At 43.7% G+C, this 18,927-nt stretch overlaps 1 protein-coding gene across 4 annotated transcripts in view; it reads left to right on the top strand.

The window, feature by feature from the left end:
* The window catches only part of LOC122794455 (small vasohibin binding protein), a 345,118-nt gene that overhangs the window by 214,996 nt on the left and 111,195 nt on the right, over positions 1 to 18,927 (top strand). For 2 of the 4 annotated variants that reach the window (XM_044062857.1, XM_044062860.1), the window contains exon 2: positions 7,597 to 7,722. In XM_044062857.1, coding sequence (XP_043918792.1) covers positions 7,609 to 7,722 — 114 coding nt within the window. In that variant the 5' untranslated portion in view covers positions 7,597 to 7,608. Of the gene's footprint in view, positions 1 to 7,566; positions 7,723 to 18,927 lie in introns of all 4 variants that reach the window. The other 2 variants (XM_044062858.1, XM_044062859.1) reach the window with 1 other exon arrangement.

Here is an 18,927-nt window from a genome sequence, read left to right as displayed (position 1 = left end):
CAGGGTGTCCTTTCTCTCCTTCGATTTTTGTATTATATTTAGAAACATTGGCAAAGTAAATAAGGGGCTGAGAAATTCCAGGATATAATTGGTATGGTAGTCAAGAAAAGCTGGCTCTGTTTGCAGATGATAGTATTTTATACCTGACAAAATCAGAATGGGACATTATAGTGTTGTGGAACATTTTGAGACCGTTTCAAATCTTTTCGGGATATAAAATTAATGAAGCTAAAACAAAGGCAATACAGGTAGATTATGCACCAACACATGAATTGGTTCAGCAGTATTCATATTTATGGGGATGTAAAATGAAGTATTTAGGAATATGGATTAAAAATTATTACAGTGCGGCAGCTAAGGATATGTAGGAGGAGACTAAAAAGATGATACAAAAATTGAGAAAATGGAAGCTCTGTTATATGGATATCGATAGCAAGATACAAACATTTAAAATATTTTTAGTCCCTTTAGTCTTGTACATAGGTTTGGCATATGGAGAAGTTGTGTATAGAAATTAATAAAGAGCTGAAGGATTTTATCTGGGAGGGGAAGACTGCAAGAGTCAAGTAGGATAAGCTGATTTTTCCAATAGAGCAAGGCAGATTGTGATTACCCAATCTGAAGAGGTATTTCAGAGCAACACAGCTAAGGCGTCTGTACATAGCGCAAGCAGAAAACTATAATTCAAAGTGGAAGGGGCTGAGGATGAAGCAGGGGGGAAGCTCAATAAACATGGAGAGACTGGGATTTTGGATGCAGACCTTTATGAATGCAATATTCTGTATGATTATTGTCATTCTCTTTAAAGTAGCAGAAAGTATTCTAAGAGCTAAGCCAACACAGGAATGGAGAAAGGAGATTCTGTTGATAGGGATGACTGCAATCAGGGATACAGACAATAGGCAAGAGTGGGCTGGAATTTATTAGAGAAAACTTGCAAAGGAACCAAGGTATTGGGAGCAAATAACTAGAGAGGGAAAGGTAATAGAATGGGAAGACACCAAGGATTTATTTGGACTGCAGATTAGAGATTGCCTTCCCTATCAAGGATTGATATGAGAGTATAGGCAAAGAGAAATAGGGAGTCCTTAATGAAAGACCAGCACTGTTAGAGTTTTTAGTAGAATCTAGAACAGAAACTGCTGTTAAGAAAGGAATAATTTGTAGAGCATATACAATATTGCATAACTATAAGAATCAATCAGAGGAGGTTAAAAGGGAAAAATGGGAATTGTGGAAACAATACATGCAGAGGAAGAAAGGTTTAAAAGAAGACAGAATTTGAATGAGCTATGTAATGCTTGTAGTGACTAGATAGATTATACGTGATGTATAATGTTTGCAACTACAGTTGTGTCAATATAGTTTGTAATGTATGTTTGCAATTGTAGTTATGTCAGTATGGTTTGATTTCATTTATATAAATGTAAGATTGCCTGTGTCATACGTGATAATGTAATGAAGATGTTTCTTGCTTTTAAAATAAATATATTCAAGGCTGGTCAGACAGGACAATGCACTTGAGCTTCTCCATGTTTAAATCTCCATAGGCAAAATCCCATAGCACTTCCCTGCAAGCTATAGGTCCCCCTCTGTGACATAGGAAACCCATACGAATCACCATCCAACCCAGTACCATATTCATAGGTAACTTTAATTGCCCCACTATTAACTGGGAGTATACTACGCAACACTGAACGTACAGGCACAGAGATTCTTGGATTTTGTAAAGACAAACTCCCTGGACCAGATTGTCACTACACCAACCAGAGGTGCAACTATACTAGATCTGATCCTCACTAATATGGGAGAGTGCTTCACACCCCCCTAGGGTAATGTCTTGTACAGTAAGTTCATGTCACATAATGGTCTCCTTTGAAGTAAAAATAAAACTTGGATCCCAGCTAACCCTGGAATATTCAGGAACTATTCTGAGGCTAACTTCCTACTATTAAGTGATAACCTGGCAAATGTTCAAGCTCCCATAAACCCTGAGAACACTACTGCCTACACGGAACTGTTCATAGAAACCCTGTGCAAGCATGTTAATAGTTGTACCCCCCCACCCCAGGAAGAAGTGCAGAATTAACTCAAACAAGCCACTTTGGTGGAATCACATCATCAATTGGCTGTATAACAGAAGGAAGAAAATCATGGTAAAAATTAGGAGGTGCAGCACCCAACAGGATAAAAGCAGACTCCTCAAACTAAGCAAACAACTCAGAGGACAAGTAAAGTTTACCACAGCCAAGTTTGTAGCAAATTTCGTTTCCCAGGCCAAAGACACCCACAAGACATTCTTTAGATTTGTTGGCAGCCTCAAAGGCAATACACAAGTCTGTGTGCAGAGCTCATTGTTTATGAAGTCACCTATACCGAGTCAAAAGATGTAGCAAACCTACTGGTCGATAAATTGAGCTCCAGCTTCTCAACCTTCTCTGAGGAAATAACATCAAATATAACCCCCCTGGCTGTCACTAGTGAAACAGGCCCTTAATGCAGTCTCTAAGGCCAGACGGTATCCCAGGATTTCTTCTAAGCAGCATGAAACATGACCTGTCAGGCCGTCTGGAATTGCTGTTTAATTGTAGCCTCCTGACAGTCTTTATGCCTCATGAATGGAGAACAGCAGCAGTCATCCCTCTGCGCAAAGATGGGCCATTTACAGACCCATATATCTCATTGCTGTCATATGCAGAGCCATGGAAAAAATGTATCATGGAAATGATCAAAAATCTCCTAAGAAACCTCGAGACACTAAACCTAACCCAATTTGGTTTTGTCAAGGGCAGGTCATGCCTACTCAACCTAGTGGATGTCTTTGAGAAGGTCACCAAAGCAGAAGATGAGGGCAGAATGGTTCACACGGACCTTGCCAAGGCACTTGACACAATACCTCACTCTGGGATTGTTGACAAACTCAAGCGGTTAGGTACCAACCCTTATGTCTCCCATTGGATAGCTAGCTGGCTCACAGACAGGACCTAGGAAGTTAGAATTAGGGAGTCCACCTCTACAAAGAGGCCAGTCACTGGTGGAGTCCCTCGTGAATCGGTCCTGGGACTGTTCCTTTTTGGCATCTACTTCTCTGAAGTCAAGGCCAGTATCCATGGCCTCTGTATGACTAAATTTGCAGATGATTGCAAATTAGGCACTATTATTGAATTCCCCACTGACACAAATGTTCTCCAGGAAGGGCTGACGCAGACAAATAACTTGTGTTAGAGCCATGGACTAAAACTAAATGCCAAAAAGAAATGCATAATCGTATCCTTTGGGAGGTCAGCCATCCCTGATAACTATCACATTGACAATACACCCCCCGAGAATTAACCCAGTTCTCAGGGACTTGGAGACGCAGTAATCTAGCCTGTGACTATCACTTTTATACAGTAATGAGGAAGGCCTTCTATGTTGTGCAACTTACAAACAAAAGTATGGCATCTAGTTACAAGGAAGTCACTGTTAAACTATATTCAGCATTCATCAGACCTATCATTGAGTACAGTGCCTCATTTGGTATGTACCTAACCAGGCATATCCAACAAAAGGAACGTCCACAGAGATACCTCACTAAAAGAATACAGGGTATAAGTAACATGTCCTGTGCAGACTGCCTCAAGGCCCTATCTTCATATCCTGTCTTCTACATGTTGTTGAGGGGAGATCTATGCCTGGCATACAAAGCATTGTCAGACCCCACTCTGGACCTCTTGCCTGTCTGCAAATAAACAGCACTATAATTACCCATTCTACAGATTTAAACCTTGCCTGTGATATAACTAGGACCTGCTGGAGAGACAGGTATGTATCTCAGAGACTACCCCTTCTCTGGACTAGGCTCCCTGTCCATGTGAAGCAGAGTTCCTCCCTAATCCAATTCAAGTGTAACTCGGACAATTGGATGGGGAACAGGAAATGCATTCCTGGATTGGCACCTATGTCTCTAAAGGATGCAGGCAGCCTGTAAATGGTTCGTCTCCCAGGCTCCTGATTTTAAGTGTTTCACCTCCCAGGCCCCTGCTTACACTTAAGAAATAGATACCAGAACTTGTCAGAGATTTGGGATGCATGCCTAGGCTTAAAAAGGTCCTTGTGGTTGTTAGCCTGGAAAACACCTATGGACTTGCTGACACAGGAAAAACTTGTCAGTAGATTAAGCCAGGGGCATTAATCCAAACATTCACATATGCAGAAGTAAAAGAAAGCATTTCAACTCTACATGTACTACAGTACGTGTACTTTTACACTCTGTCCCCCACCCCAACAGCCCGAGATTAAATCCTGTTAACTTAAATGTAGTTTTGTCCAGCCTTTCTTCTCTTTTTTACATTGTAATGCTTATATTTCTTAAAAACTAAAAATACTTGTTTACCTTAATATATTTATTAAGTGCAATAGTCACTGTAAAACGCTTTGTATAACATGCTATTTATATCAAGACATTTTTATGCAACTACTAAGAACAAAAACATGATTTTAGTTTCTCTTTCTTTTTTCCTTTTAGTGTCTTTCCAAACATTAATGACATGAAGTGGGATATATGCCTGTAAGTTCCCCCAACAAGTTTAACAAGGTCAACAAAAGTCCAGTTGTTCTCAGCCAAGTTTTCTTGTAAAACCATATTTCATAAATGTAATTGTTGCTTTATAGTCACATTTATTCACTAATTTCAGTGTTGCTGGTCTTCTCCCTGTTCATCTTCATCTCCCAACCCCAGAATCCAGTTCAAGCCCAAGGTATTCACAATTCATCTAGGCAGCTCTTGTGCCTTTTTTCCTCTCTCAAGTATTTTCCTTTGGAACCTTGGAAGAGGTTTCACTGGCAAAGTCTGTATATGAGAAACAGAGTCCCATTCTGTCTGATGGCTCACTTTTTGCTGGACAAACTTGTATTTCCTCCTCAGCCTGTTCTGCAACACAAAAAAATATTTTGAAGACAGCTGGATACAACAGCTTGAATCTCAGACCTGCCTCTAGACGTTCCTGATTGCTGTAATAAATTTGCTTCTCTTCTGCCCGGAGTATAGTGAGTAATCATTTTCCGTAAACATTTTACTGTCTTCAATTGTCAGTATTTTAGCCTGTCTTACACAGTTTTGTCAGGATCAACTTTATGCTGGTATGATTTTATTTTACTAATAGAGATCTTGGTTGCTTTCTAGTGGCCAGGTTTAGAGCATATGCACAATATGCCCATACAATTGACAAATCCTGCTGAGGAATACCATTCCAGTTACTTATTTGTGCTTTCATAAAGTTAGTAGTCTGATCCTTTCAGTTTCTGTGGTACAGCAGAAAATCTTAGGTTTTCTCTGCATGCTCTGTCCTGTAACTCTACCATTTTTAAAACTGCTCTTGAGCAGTCTTATACTCAGCCAGCCTTTTCTTCATTTAATCCTCTGATTTTTGCAGTTTCAGTTCATCTCAATAGTTGTTTAAAGGCTCTTCCTTTTTTTCCAGCCTTTTCTTTATTTAACATTTGTTTACCAGGAAAATCTGACTGGAACAGAGCCCATTTTCAGTGGAGGCCTGGGGAGAAACACTTCAGATGCATGTCTTTGGAGTGTGGGAGGAAACTGGAGCACCCAGATGAAACTCGTGCAAAAGCAGTGAGGACTTGCAGACTTCGCACAGAAGGCACCCCAGCCGAGAATCGAACCGGAGAACCTCTTTCTGTGAGGTGACAATGCTAACCACCGCACCACCTATTTTATTATTTGATATTCTCCTTAAGTATTTCATTAGCTCTGAGCACATTTGATTTATTTTTTTCATCAAATTACTGGAAGCCATCTCTTGTATCAAAGCTAGAGCTTGAACGGGTTTTTTGTTGAACAGCTGCTGGATTCTTCCCAGTCAGTGTTTTCTCTTCACTTTTTCTAGTTGATTTTCTTTCAGTCTCTCTAAGTTTCTACTTTGCTGGCAATCAGGCAGTGTACTTACAAGCCAGGAACTGAATTTTACTAAAACGGGTAGAATTAGTAGCTATTATTTATCATTTTCATTTTTCCTACTGGGATAGCTGAATTTAAACTGTTGATCAGCGTAGCCATCTTGCAAAGTCATAGGTAATACCTGTGTTATACAGATTTGTGTATTAGTTGTTACTTAAGCAATTGTTGGATGAGTAAGTTCTTGTCCTGACTTGATTTCTTGGTATTTTGTTGTCTGTTTGAGGTAATGACACCTCATCATTTGGATCTGCATCGATAAAAGGAGATGTACCCTGAAATGTATGATATGCATCTTGGAACTTTTTAGACTATGCTTCAGTAATGCTAAAACTATCATCCTCCTCCAACGAGAAGAAAGCTTCAAGGTCACCTGCTTTATTACGAGACAGCTGGCATTTAGCAAAGCCACCTTTATTTTTATTGTGTGTGTGTGTGTGTGTGTGTCTCTTTGATAAAAAAAAAAAATGTTCAGTATTTTTACTCCCTATAAATCAAAGTAAAGCTGCTTGGACACAAAATGCTCTAGCAGGTTAACTGGGTGAGAGGCGTAGAGTTCCACGTCTGTTACCTCCATGTCCTTTTGTTGTGATATTCAGGTGCCATGTGAGGAGATGGAAGGACTTCACTAAACAGATGTTCTTTTCTGAGCTTGTTGGGATTTTAATAATTTCACCATATCCTGTTGCATATCCATTAGAGAGGACAAGCATGAATAATGTTGCCTTATCATAATCGCCTTTCATTCTTTGTGACCTGGTTGACACATTACACTAGCAGTAATCAATATTCAGTAATAATGTTTTATGCCTGGTTTAATTGTCTTTTACTAGGATGTTTGGGTTGCCAGGTCACATATATGCCTTATGGACTGTCAGGTTTGGTTTGGTTCATTGTTGACCCCATTTTTTTTTATGAACTCTGTCTTCTTCCACAGTATGGTGACTGTGTGTATGTTTCATTTACTGTGGTCACTGTGAGGTCTTCATTATGTATTACATGTATGAGGTTCTGATTTCATTCAGCTTATAGCTCCTTGAGATATACTCATAAAAAAACTCATTTGTATTGTTCAAGACCCGTGTTTGTAGTGGAAAGAGTATGTGCATGCTCACAGGGTGGGACTCCTCCTGCGCTATTCGCCTCAATGTTATGTATATGCTTGTGCCTTTCACAGATTCTCGAGGCTGTTTCAAAAAGGAAGGCATTTTCTTTGAGCACAAGGCAGTTCTTAAACTGCCTGAAATAACTGTTCTCTTTCAGTCAGCATGGGCAAAAAATAAAAATATAGCAAGAGCTTATTATGGATGCATTATAAGGCATGATAGCCTTTAACAGGAAGGTGACAGATTTCCTTGAAAACCTTAATCCAGAGAACAGGATTTTGGTAGTATGTTGGTAGTACATTGTTCTGCAGATTTTAATCATCATGTAGTTTAGTTTTGGAGGGTGTAGGGATTTGTAAGAGCTAGTGCAAATTGTGTTGATTAATAAAAAGCCCTAGGCTGGTGTTTGCAAATTGTAGACTGTTCAGATTGAAATCGGACAGATGTAAAATATGCAGACTTAGTGAGATAGTGTAATGCTTCCACTGAAACATGTAATGTCTGCAGGTCATTTCAACTGCTTCTTTACACTGGCAGAAAATAATCATTATGGATGTAGCTGGCCGAAAAGACAAGCAAAAATCCAAGGAGACAGCAAACAGAGCAGATAAAGTTAAACAGAAGTCAGCTCAGCATGAAATGAAACAGAGGCAAAGGGCTGAGGTATGTACAAAAATTTTAGTTTTTACAAAAACTATGGAAAAATTCTTGAGTTAAACAGATGGTGGAGCACGTACTGCTATAGCTAATTTATTTTGTATAAGAAATGGAAATAATTGCACAAAACATTACAGTATAGATTTTTGTCACTATGCAAACATTTACTTGGAGTTCCATATTCTATAAATGACAGTTTAAACAAATCTAAAGCTCCGTAGTTAAACTCTGATTCTTTATGGAGTGACCAGACCTAAATCATGTGGACCTATAGAAGAATGTTTATAATTAGGCAAAAAAAGGCAGCAGTAAACCGAACCCCTGGCGGACTTTTTGCATCTTGAGTAAATTTTTTTAAATTATTCTTGGGGTATTGCTAGTGGGTTATTCTCCTTTTGAGTAAGCAAATCACCCGAAGATGTAAAAAGTCCAGCAGCAATTGCAGTTCAGAAGCTGACCCAAAATACAGTGCTAGAAAATCTTTGGATATAAATGACAGAATGACCCAAGACAACTCCCAGTGCACAAGTTTTATTATCATTTGATACCTTAAATATTTAAAACTACAACTCAATATAGTTCCTGCTAAAAATCAAAGATGACAGCAGGAAACTTCACAGATTGTGCAGTTAGTCCTGTTTACAGTTGTACAGTTTACAGAAATACCTCACAAACAGAATCCATGGCCTCCAACACCTGTCCTATGTGGACATGCTCAAATCGCTATCACTCTACTTGGTATTGTACAGATTCCTCAGAGATGATCTTTGTCTCACCTACAAGTCTGTAATGGACCCTGCCCTACTAGAGATGCTCCATATCTGTAAGTATTAACTACTCACACATTACCTGCTTGAAATGCCTAACTCTAATGTGTGACATCAACAGAACTCTGCTAGAGAGACAGGTTTGTCTCCCAGAGGCTGCCCCGTCTCTGGAATAGACTTTCTGTATATGTCAAACCGAGTACATCGCTGACCCTCTTAAAGCGCAACCTTGATGAGTGGATGGGAAACCACAGATTTGTCCCAGGGGGTTCCATCTGTGTCCCTCGTTGACAGGGGTGACAGTTGGCTGACTGAGGTTTCTTTTTTGATGATAAACTATTGGCTAGGCTTGTAAGGGCCTTGGGGCCATTAGCCTATTCACCTCCTATGATACTGTGATTCTGGACTGCAGAAAATTTTGACCACTGAAAGAAATTACTTGCAAAGTAAATGTAGTGTACTGTAACTTTATTATGGATATCAATCATCCAGCAAGTCAGAACCTCTAAGAATTTCTCAGTGTTTGTTTCATTGAACCTTTGCATTTGTTACAGACAAATTCAGCAGTCCTTAAAACTGGAGTGTGGATGAGATCGTTGTAAGACAAGCATCTGATTCCAAAAGTCCAAAAATTTGGCTAAACACAAGAGTCCCCAACTCCTGGTTTGGGGTTCTGCTGATATACAGGAGGCCAACCAAGAAAATCAACTGCTGAGCAGGGCATAATCTGTAGCTAGACTCAAGATAATTAGTGCTGGTAGTTGTATAATACAGAGCAGTTTAAAGCTTTAATTGGTAATACTTGCTGCTGCATAGTCCCATGCCTACACAGTAGTAATGACTTTAGCATAAATCACTGCAATCATTGAGCAACATCAGTGTAGTCAATGGCTCAACCTAAAAACAGCAATAAACTTTTAAAAATAATATTAACACTAAAAACACCAAGGGGGTTCCAAGATGGCTGCACACTGAGTAATATCTTATTTCTAGCTCTCCCAGTGTGAAAACAGAAACTCAGCAGAGAAGGCCAGTAGACTTGTGTTTCTGGGTGAATTTTAGTAACTGGCTAGTACGTACACTGCCTGGATGCCAGGAATAAACAAGTACAGAAGACCTGGAAAAAATCGGCTACAAAAAGTGAGGAAGAAACACTGACCAGGGAGAGTTCTGCAGCTGTTCATCAAAAAGTAATGCAACCTTCAGACATGACTTCCAGTAACCTACAGGATGATACAAGACAACTGCATACAGACCTGATTAAAATAAACAAAACACTGATGGAGTATATCAACACAAATGACAGAAGGCTGGAACAAATGGAAGAAGCTTTAAACAGATACTGAGATGAGATGATAAAGCTGCAAAAATCAGAGATCAAAATGAAGAAAAGGCTGGCTGAATATGAGACTGCTCAGGAAGAGATGTTTCAAAAAATGATAGAATTAGAGGACAGAGTACATAGGTTTGTAGGGGTGTACTAGGCTAATGGCCCTGGAGCCTTTACAAGCCTAGCCCATAGGATTACCCTGGCATCGTGCCACCCGACCTTAGTTCCCAGTGCCTATGTCGAGTAGAGCCACTGGAGTGATCCCCGCAGTGAATTTTCTATTCTGTATAAATCTGCTGGGCTTATTTATTTGGTATTGTGTGGGGGATGTGAATCCTTGTGTGTTGGAGAGACAGAAGGAAAGCTAAGGAAAAGGATTTATGAACATTTGTATGTCTTTCAGTGCAAGAAGAATTCTAATGCTTTGTATAAACATACAAGAGCATGTCCAGGAGCGAGCTACACTGTTTTTCGTCCTTGAGCAAGTGAAAAAACAGATAAGAGGTGGGCTATGGGAAGAGAAAATTGAATATAAAGAGCTTTGGTGGCAACTTACTTTACAAGCCACCAGCCCTCCAGGGCTTAATGATTTTATTTCCATAGTCCCAGTATTGAAAATGAGAGCTGCTAAACTATAAAAGGATGTTGTTACTTATTTACAACTTTATATTGGTTTTAAAGCAATAATCGCCAGAGGGGGCAGTGAATATACATAACACAATTTTAACAACACTTTTAAATGTATTTTAGAATGTTTTTACGTGTTTTTAATTACAAAATACAAGTTACAGCTGTAAATAAATTGAATTTTTATTTTTTTAGGAGAGTTGTATTGAATATGCTTGGTAAATTGTAGATCTGAAGTAGTTAACTTTATTTTATCTGCAACCTGTGGGTTTACGGATCTGTATCGGATCCGAGCCGGCAACTTTTTTTCTAGCATCTGCTCCAAGCTCCTCCCCTTACCCATAATGCCCTACCATCTCCTATCTTCCCTCAAATCTCATTTGCCGCGCCATCAGTGTGCATTGTGGTTCCTTTGCTCTGAGCTCAGGGATAGTAAGTGGTATTTTTTTCTGGTATCTAGGTGTGCTTGAGTGAATTTTTTCCCTTCCTCCCCTTGTGTAGTATCTCGCTTGGTCGTCGGTGTTTTAAAAAAAAAAAAAAGTTTTGTATAGAGTAGTAGTTAGGCCTGCCCTTCCCCTACCTGTATTTGTGTGTGGTTTTTTGGAGAGGTAGTGGTGGTACCCTTGAGTGCAGGACTATGGCTGACCAGCCAAAGCCTGTCTTTAAAAAATGTGCAGAGTGTGGCCATAAGCTCTCTCCGGCCGATGGTCACACTCTGTGTGTAATTTGCTTGGGAGTGGCACATATGTCCACTCAATGTGCTATCTGTTCTGGTTTTAACCCTAGGGCCCTTAAGGATCAGAAGGCCAAGCTAGTTGCCAAAGGTCTTCTCCCTGCTGCCATGCTAGAATCTGCCTCGGCCTCGGTCTCTAGTGTACCACCTCCCACCCAGACAGAGACTCAACCTCCCTCTTCCTCTGGTGATGGGTCTTCTAAGGACAAATCTTCAGTCAGCGTGGCTGACAAAGAAACCGAAAAAGAGAAAGAAAAAGATAAAGAAAGGAGCAGAGAGGAAAGGGAGAAAAAGGACAGACATCGTAAGAGATCCCCAGACAGGGAGCTCTTTCTCAGTCCCTCATCTAAGACCATGAGGCCTGTTTCTCCACGGCTCCGGTCTCCTCGTTTCTCACCGGAGCTGTTGGAACATTCTGACCCGAGGCCTTCCTATCCATTGCGCAGACCAGCCAGATCCAAGTCGCGGTGGCCTCTTCGAGGTCGACTCTGAGCCTGTCAGACATGGACAGGATGATGTAGAGATTTATTCAGACCCAAATTCAGATGGGAGTCTTGCCAGGCCCCTCTCCCTGTGGAGGGGGGACCTTCATGCCTCTTTTTCGCCCCATCTCTCCTTTCCTGATCCATGCTTTGGGGCTTTTGGATCCGAGATTTTTCGGAGCTGGTAGCTCGGCGCCGATGGTTCCTCCAACCTCGCCTCCGGCTGTTACCTTGAGTTCCTCGGATCTGACTTGTTGGGATCCAAGTGACTCTCGGGGCCGCGGACAGGGAGTCGAACCCGGGGAATGGATTCTTCGGCTCCAACCTTTTCGGATCCGATCCATTCCCTCGGACCTCAGGCTACCCTGGCCTTGGCTCCGGTCCCCAATTCAGATCCGGGGAGGGCTTCTCCCTCAGCCTTCGAAGTGGTGGAGAGGGTTCTCTCCCAGGGATTGAGACCCCAGCCCATTCCTTCAGATACCACCCCAGGCCCCCCTGGATTTGGCGACGACTCCCTTCGTCCTGTCTCAGGGGAGGATCCCCAGGTTAATTTCCCTGAGGAAACCCCTGCGGCTCATGGATCCCCTTCTGAAAGTCCCACTGAAGAGGGTCACTATAAGCACAAGTGCAAAAGGAGGCACTTGGACTCCCCTGAGTCCCTCACTACAGACACTGACTTAGATGAAGGAGAAGATTCCCCCAGGTCACCACCCGAAGACGTCTCCTTCGGAGAATTTATGGAACTCCTCCGCCAGAGGGGAGGTTGGTCAGCCCCAAAACCTTCTGGGGATGAGTCAGTGTTCCTGGAGCCCTTTGGTGTGGGACCATCTACTTCCTGGGTGTCCCCACCAGTGGACCCCTTGGTGGACCTCATCACCACGAGGGCATAGAAGGAGCTTGACACCGTAGAGCCCATCCCCAAACACCCTGACAAGGTTTTTATCTCCCCATTCCGACAGACAACCTTAGTCGAAAGGAGCCCCAGTTGATGCTATGTTGGTTGCAGCGGCCACAAAGAAGGAACTGCCACAGGATATTTCCTCAGTCCACCCTCCAGACAAGGAGTCCAGGTTGGTGGATAGGTTTGGGAAGCGTGTCTACTCCTCAGCGACCTTTTCTATCCGTGCGCTGAATTATTTAGCACGTGTGATTCGGCTTCAGCGAGACCTTGCTTTGGAATTCGCTGAGTCTACCCCAGAGACTTTTTCGCCATAGGACAGACAGTTCTCGGCGAAAATGTCTACTCTGAAGTCAGTCTCAAACACGTCAATGTGACTCCTTTCCCATGCCACGGAAGGAGCAGCTAGGACGACTGGGACAGGCATAGCCATGAGGCGTCATGCCTGGCTCAGGTTGTATCAGTTTGCGGACCCTTTCAAGGCATCGTTTATCAACGCTACCTACGACGGTTCTTCCATTTTTGGGAAGACAGTACGTGACACACTTGTCCAGAGCGAAAAGGATGGGAAGACTTTGTCTGCCGTCGTAGTCTGCTTCTCTAACCCTCAGCGGACCTTCTCTAGGAATCAAAGTGGGCAGAAGAAGATGTGGTTCCGAAAATCTCCGTTTTCCCGGGATTCTCAGGACAACTTTTACCCCAGAGGCAGAGGGGGACAGGATCAACGCCGACCCAGAGGTAGAGGGGGTTCTAGGAATTTCGGGTCTAGGGAACCCTTTTCTGATAGACCCGGTCAGCAGCCCTGAGGGGTTGCCCGACTGTCCTACTCTGAAGGCAGTCTAGATACGATTGTCCTTACACCCAGTGGCATGGGAGTCCATTACGACAGACCGCTGGGTTTTACAGATAATATTGAGAGTTTACTCTGCCCCATTTGTTGCCCCTCCAAATATTACAAAACACCTCCCGGATGTTCCACCCACTCACAGGGAGGCCGCAGCTCTAGAGGTTTCAAAGCTGCTTCTCAAACGAGCCATTGAACAGGTCCCCCCGTCCCCCCCCCCCCCCGATCAGTCCAGATTAGGTGTCTACTCAGGGTTCTTTTTGGTGCCAAAAAAGACGGAGGACCTCAGGCCCATCCTAGGCCTGTCAACATTAAATCAGCCGGTAGCCAAACAGAAATTCTGGATGGTCACCCTACAGTCCATTCTACCTTATCTCCAAGAGTGCGACTGGATGTGCTCGTTAGACCTCCAGGATGCTTACTACCACATCAAAATACACAGAAGCTCCAGGAGGTTTCTGCGCTTCCAGCTGGGAGACAGTCTTTTTCAGTTCAGAGCCCTACCCTTTGGTCTCACCACAGCCCCCAGGGTGTTCACCAAGGTAATGGCAGTTGTAGCGGCTCACCTGAGGCTTCAGGGTATTCAGGTGTTTCCATATCTAGACGACTAACTCTTCGCTGCACCCAACAAGCATCCTCTGGCCCGAGATTATTTCATTCGGTTGGCAGATTTATTGGGAATTACAGGCAATGTTCACAAATCCCATTTGCAACCAGTACAAGTTCTAGACTTCATTGGGGCACGGCTAGACACTTTGCAGATGAAGGTATTCTTAACTCCAGACAGGATCCTACACCTCAGGTGCCACGTAGCTCAGATAGCGAACTCCAAGTCTTCAAAGGCGAGTGAGGTTCTCCGGGCTCTGGGCTCCATGGCTGCCGCCATATCGATTCTCCCTTGTGTGCACCTTCACATGCGGGTTCTTCAATGGACTCTGGCTGTTCAATGGCTATACCTTCCCATGGAATTTCCGATCAAGATCAGTCATGTCTGCAGGACGTCTTTTCTTTGGTGGTTAAGTTCACCGGAGATATCAAAAGGACGCCACTTCACATCATCTCCAGTCCAAGCCACAGTGACCACGGACACCTCCCAACTCGGGTGGGGGGACACTATTTGGGAAGGACAGTCCAAGGCACATGGTCCCAGTCAGAGACCAAGTTGTACATAAATGTTCTTGAGATGAGGGCATTGCTTTTAGCGTTGGAAGCCTTTCACACAGTCCTCCCTCTCGGATTGATTGCAGTTCAGTCAGACAACATGTCAGTTGTCTGGTATATCAACAAGCAGGGGGGGACCAGATCCTACCCCCTATGTTGCGAGACCATGAGAGTGTGGGAATGTGCGACTTCCACCAGTCGGTTTCTGATAGCAACGCACATCCCGGGGTGCTCCAACATTTTAGTGGACAGATTGAGTCAGGCCATTCTGATGCCTTACGAGTGGTCTCTGAAACAGTCAGTAGCAGAGGAGATCCCCCTTGCATGGGGTCAGCCTTGCTGTGATCTATTCGCATCTCCTTCCAACGCAAAGTGCAGCGAGTTCTTCGCTCTGATTCCCTCACCAGGGGATGTCCCCAGAGATGCCCTAGTCCATGCTTGGCCCCCCCGGACTTTTGTATGCTTATCCACCTTTGCCACTCATTCCAATGTTTCTTCAGAAAGCTTGCCGACTATGGTGCAAAGTGATCCTCATTGTCCAGTTCTGGCCTCTTCAGGTTTGGTTCCCATTATTTGGGCTCATCTCTTAGCTCCCCTGTGGGTTCTGGATCCCTGCCCGGATCTAATCTCCCATCCGTCAGGGGCACGTCTGCCCGATCTTGGCAGCCTCAAGCTGACAGCCTGGTTCATAGGTAGGTACTAGGCTATTGGCCCTACGGCCTATATAAGCCTAGCCAAAGGTACCCTGGCTTTCGCCACCCAAGAAAATTATTTTCCTGTGCCACTGTCGAGCAGAGCCACAAAAGTGATCCCTGGGGTGAATTTCCTATCTCCCATCCAATCATCAAGATTTTTCTTGAACAGTGCTAATGAGGAGCTTTGTTTGATATAGATAGGTAGTTTGTTCCAGAGTATGGGAAGTCTCTGGGACAGGAATCTATCCCTCCAGCATGTTCTGTTTGTTGTGGTGACTAGGTTTAGGTCCCTAGAGCGTGTAGCTCGTAGGGATTGGGATTTTAAGTGGAGCATGCCTAAAAGCTCTGGGTTTGACATAGCTTTGTGTGTTAGGCAGAGATCGCCTCTGAGTAGGCGATATGCAATGGAGTAAAGCTGCAGTTTTTTGAGGCGGTCTGCATAGGGCATCTCTTTGAGGCCGGTAATCCTCTTTGTGAGGTATTTCTGTGGCCTTTCCAGTTGTTGTAGATGTCTTGTGAGGTACATACCAAAAGGGGCAGTGTACTCTATAATGGGTCTAATGAGTGACTAGTAGAGAGGAACAATGACCTCTTTTTTCCTGGATGAGAAGCCTTTTGTGATGAGGTGTGCCACATAGAAGGATTTCCTGACTACTGTGGCAATGTGATTATCAAAGGAGAGACTACTGTCCACCTGTGTCCCAAGGTCTCTTGTCACACTTTCGGTATTAAGTAGACTACTGCTTATGTGGTAGTTCATGGGTACTGAGTTTTTACCAAAAGGAATGACAATGCACTTTTTGGCATTGAGCTTGAGGCCATGGCTTTGACACCAGGCATCTGTCTCAGCAAGACCCTTTTGTAGGATGTCCACATCTTTTGGAGTTTTGATTATGGCTCCTAGTTTGCAGTCATCTGAGAACTTTGTTAGCCAAAGACCTTCTGTGTTGGCCTGTACTTCAGAGAAGTAGATACCAAACAGGAGTGGACCCAGGACTGAACCCTGTGGTACTCCACTTGTCACTGGTCTGAAACTGGATTTGGAGTCTGCTACTTTCACAGTGTAGGTTCTGTCAGTGAGCCAGTTGGCAACCCATCTTGTGACATAGGGATTTATACCTAGTTTAGTGAGTTTATCTATAATTCCAGAGTGGGGGATGGTGTCAAAAGCCTTGGCGAGATCTAGATAGGCTGTGTGAACCACCTTACCCTCATCTACAGCTTTGGTGACTGCTTCAAAGAAGTCTATCAGGTTTAGGAGACATGATCTGCCTTTTATAAACCCGAACTGGGTGGGGTCCTGAGTTTGGAGATTACCAATGTCATTGTTTATAAGTTCCATGATGATACGCTCCATAGCCTTGCAGGCCTGGCTCTTTAGGCTAATGGGGCAGTAGTTTCCGGGGTCTGTGGTGGCTCCCCCTTTGTGGAGTGGGATAACTGTCGCTGTGCTCCATTCAGTGGGCACATAGCCTGAGGTGAGGCTATGATTGAACATGGTACTTAGGTGGGGTGCCAGTTCGTTCTGTAGTTCATGTAGAACACAGCCTGGGATGTCGTCAGGTCCCATAGATGCTGTGTTCTTGGCTTTGTATAGTGTGTTTTTTACCTGTGCAGCCGTGATTACAGGAACTTTGCATTCTTCTGGTATAGAGATGGGCCCTTTAGGGGATGACAGAGGGGTAAAGTTAGCACTGATCCTATCTGCCAGGATGTTGGCAATATCCGTTGGTTCTGTATATTTAGTGCCATTGTGCTGTAACTCAGAGCAGATCTGAGTGTTGCCATTGAGATTCTTGACATAGCTATAGAATGCTTTGTGGTTGTCTTTAGAGTCAGTGGCGATTTTGTTTTCATAACTAGCTTTGGAGGATTTTATGAGGGATCTCAACTTCTTACTGAAGCTGACCAGGGAGTTTCTCCAATCATGGGATTTTACTCTTTTTTTGAAACAGTTTTTTTCTTCTGTTGTAGAGTTTGTTTATGCAGGGGACCACCAGATTGGCTTCCTTTTTTTGGAGGATAGCATCTTGGTTCTGTTAGGGATTGCATGATCCATGCACTCATGTAAGTGCTTATAAAGTGCATTTGTGTAGGATTCAGCAGTCATACCTCTATTGTCCATCAGCATGGGTGTCGGGAAGTTTGCCACTTCTGTCTTAAGAAGTGTGAAGTTGGCTTTGGAGAAACCTTTTACTGTGGTTTCCCTAATGGGGGGTGGGGGAGGGATGTGGATGTCTAGGGTGATTAGCTTATGGTCGGATCTGACCAACAAGGAATTGACCTCTGGTGTGGAGCACCGGTTGCCCATGTTGGTAATAACCAGGTCTAGGATATTGCTGCCCCTGGTGGGGGTGTGTATAAGTTGATCCATGGCATTAGAATTTATGAATTCCAGAAAACGTTGAGCACAAGAGTTGGTACATGAGTAGTTTTCCCAGTTAATGGTAGGGTAGTTGAAATCGCCCATTATTAGGGTGTTAGGTTGTACCCTAATATTTTCCAGTGTATTAAGAAATGAGGAGTGGGAATCCTGGGGCATGGTGGGGGATCTGTAGCAAGCTACAATTTGGATTGCGGTTTTGCCCAGAGTTAGTTGCACTTGGATAATCTTGGATGCATTATGCTGAGCAACTAGCCTGGAGGTGTAGATATCCTTAATGAATATGGACACACCTCCGCCTTTAGTGTTTCGGTCCAGGTTAGGTGGCCAAAAGGTGTGGTATGAATTATAGCCTGGTAATGCAGGGGTACTCTCTGGAGCCTTGAACCAGGTCTCTGTCACTGCACAGATGGCGATGTTCTCCATTTTAAGGAGTGCCTCGAGACAGTGCATTTTGAGGTTTAGACTTCTAGCACTGAGTAGCAATGCCCTCAGATTCTTCTTGCCTGTACCTGTTAGGGTGGTGAATTTGTCATTTGAACCTTGCCTAAAAAAGGCACTATAGGGGTGGCAAGAGCCTTAGCCAGTATCCGGAATCCCAGGGGTGACAGGTGCAGGCCATCTCTGGCAAAGCATCGTGGCTTATCGATCATGTCATCCCAGGCAGACAGGTACTGGATCCCCTTAGAATGACACCAGAAGCTTAGCCAATTGTTGAAGTCAATCATTTTGTTCTTGTACTGTGGTATCATTCTGGGAGATGGCAGGATGCTACTCAGGGCGAAGGTTATACTTGCCTGGGCTACAAGGTCGGACAGCTCCTCCATGTCCCTTTTCATGTAGTCCAAGGAGGTACGTTTCAGGTCATTCACACCAACATGGACAATGACAGAGTCATATTTGTACTTGTGGAGTGACCTGAGTGCATGCGTTATGTGGCGGATCCTGGCACCCGACAGGCAGCTGACGGTAACTTTCTCCTTGTTTAGCCTGGTGAGTGGAATATCAGTGTGCCTGACTATAGAGTCACCTATGACTAGAGTGTTGGGTACGTTGTTATGCCTTATGGGCTGTGGTTGAGTGGCACACTGAGTTTGTGGGCTATGTGTCATTTGGGTTGTGTTGGGGGGTGGCGGTTGCTTGTGTTTCTGCTTTGGAGGTCTCTGTTGCTTGGGCAGGTTTTTACTGAGAGCCTCCGCGAATGTAGGTGTGTGTTTTGTGTTTCTATGTGTGCGTTTTGGTTGTGTAGGTTTTGAGGGACTATGTGCTGAGTGTGGTGTGGTGCAAGTGT

The sequence above is a fragment of the Protopterus annectens genome, chromosome 2.part1 (genome assembly GCF_019279795.1).
Source record: "Protopterus annectens isolate FY-2018-M chromosome 2.part1, PAN1.0, whole genome shotgun sequence".
NCBI classification, from domain to species: Eukaryota; Metazoa; Chordata; order Ceratodontiformes; family Protopteridae; genus Protopterus; species Protopterus annectens.
This window is presented reverse-complemented; position numbering and strand designations above follow the sequence as displayed.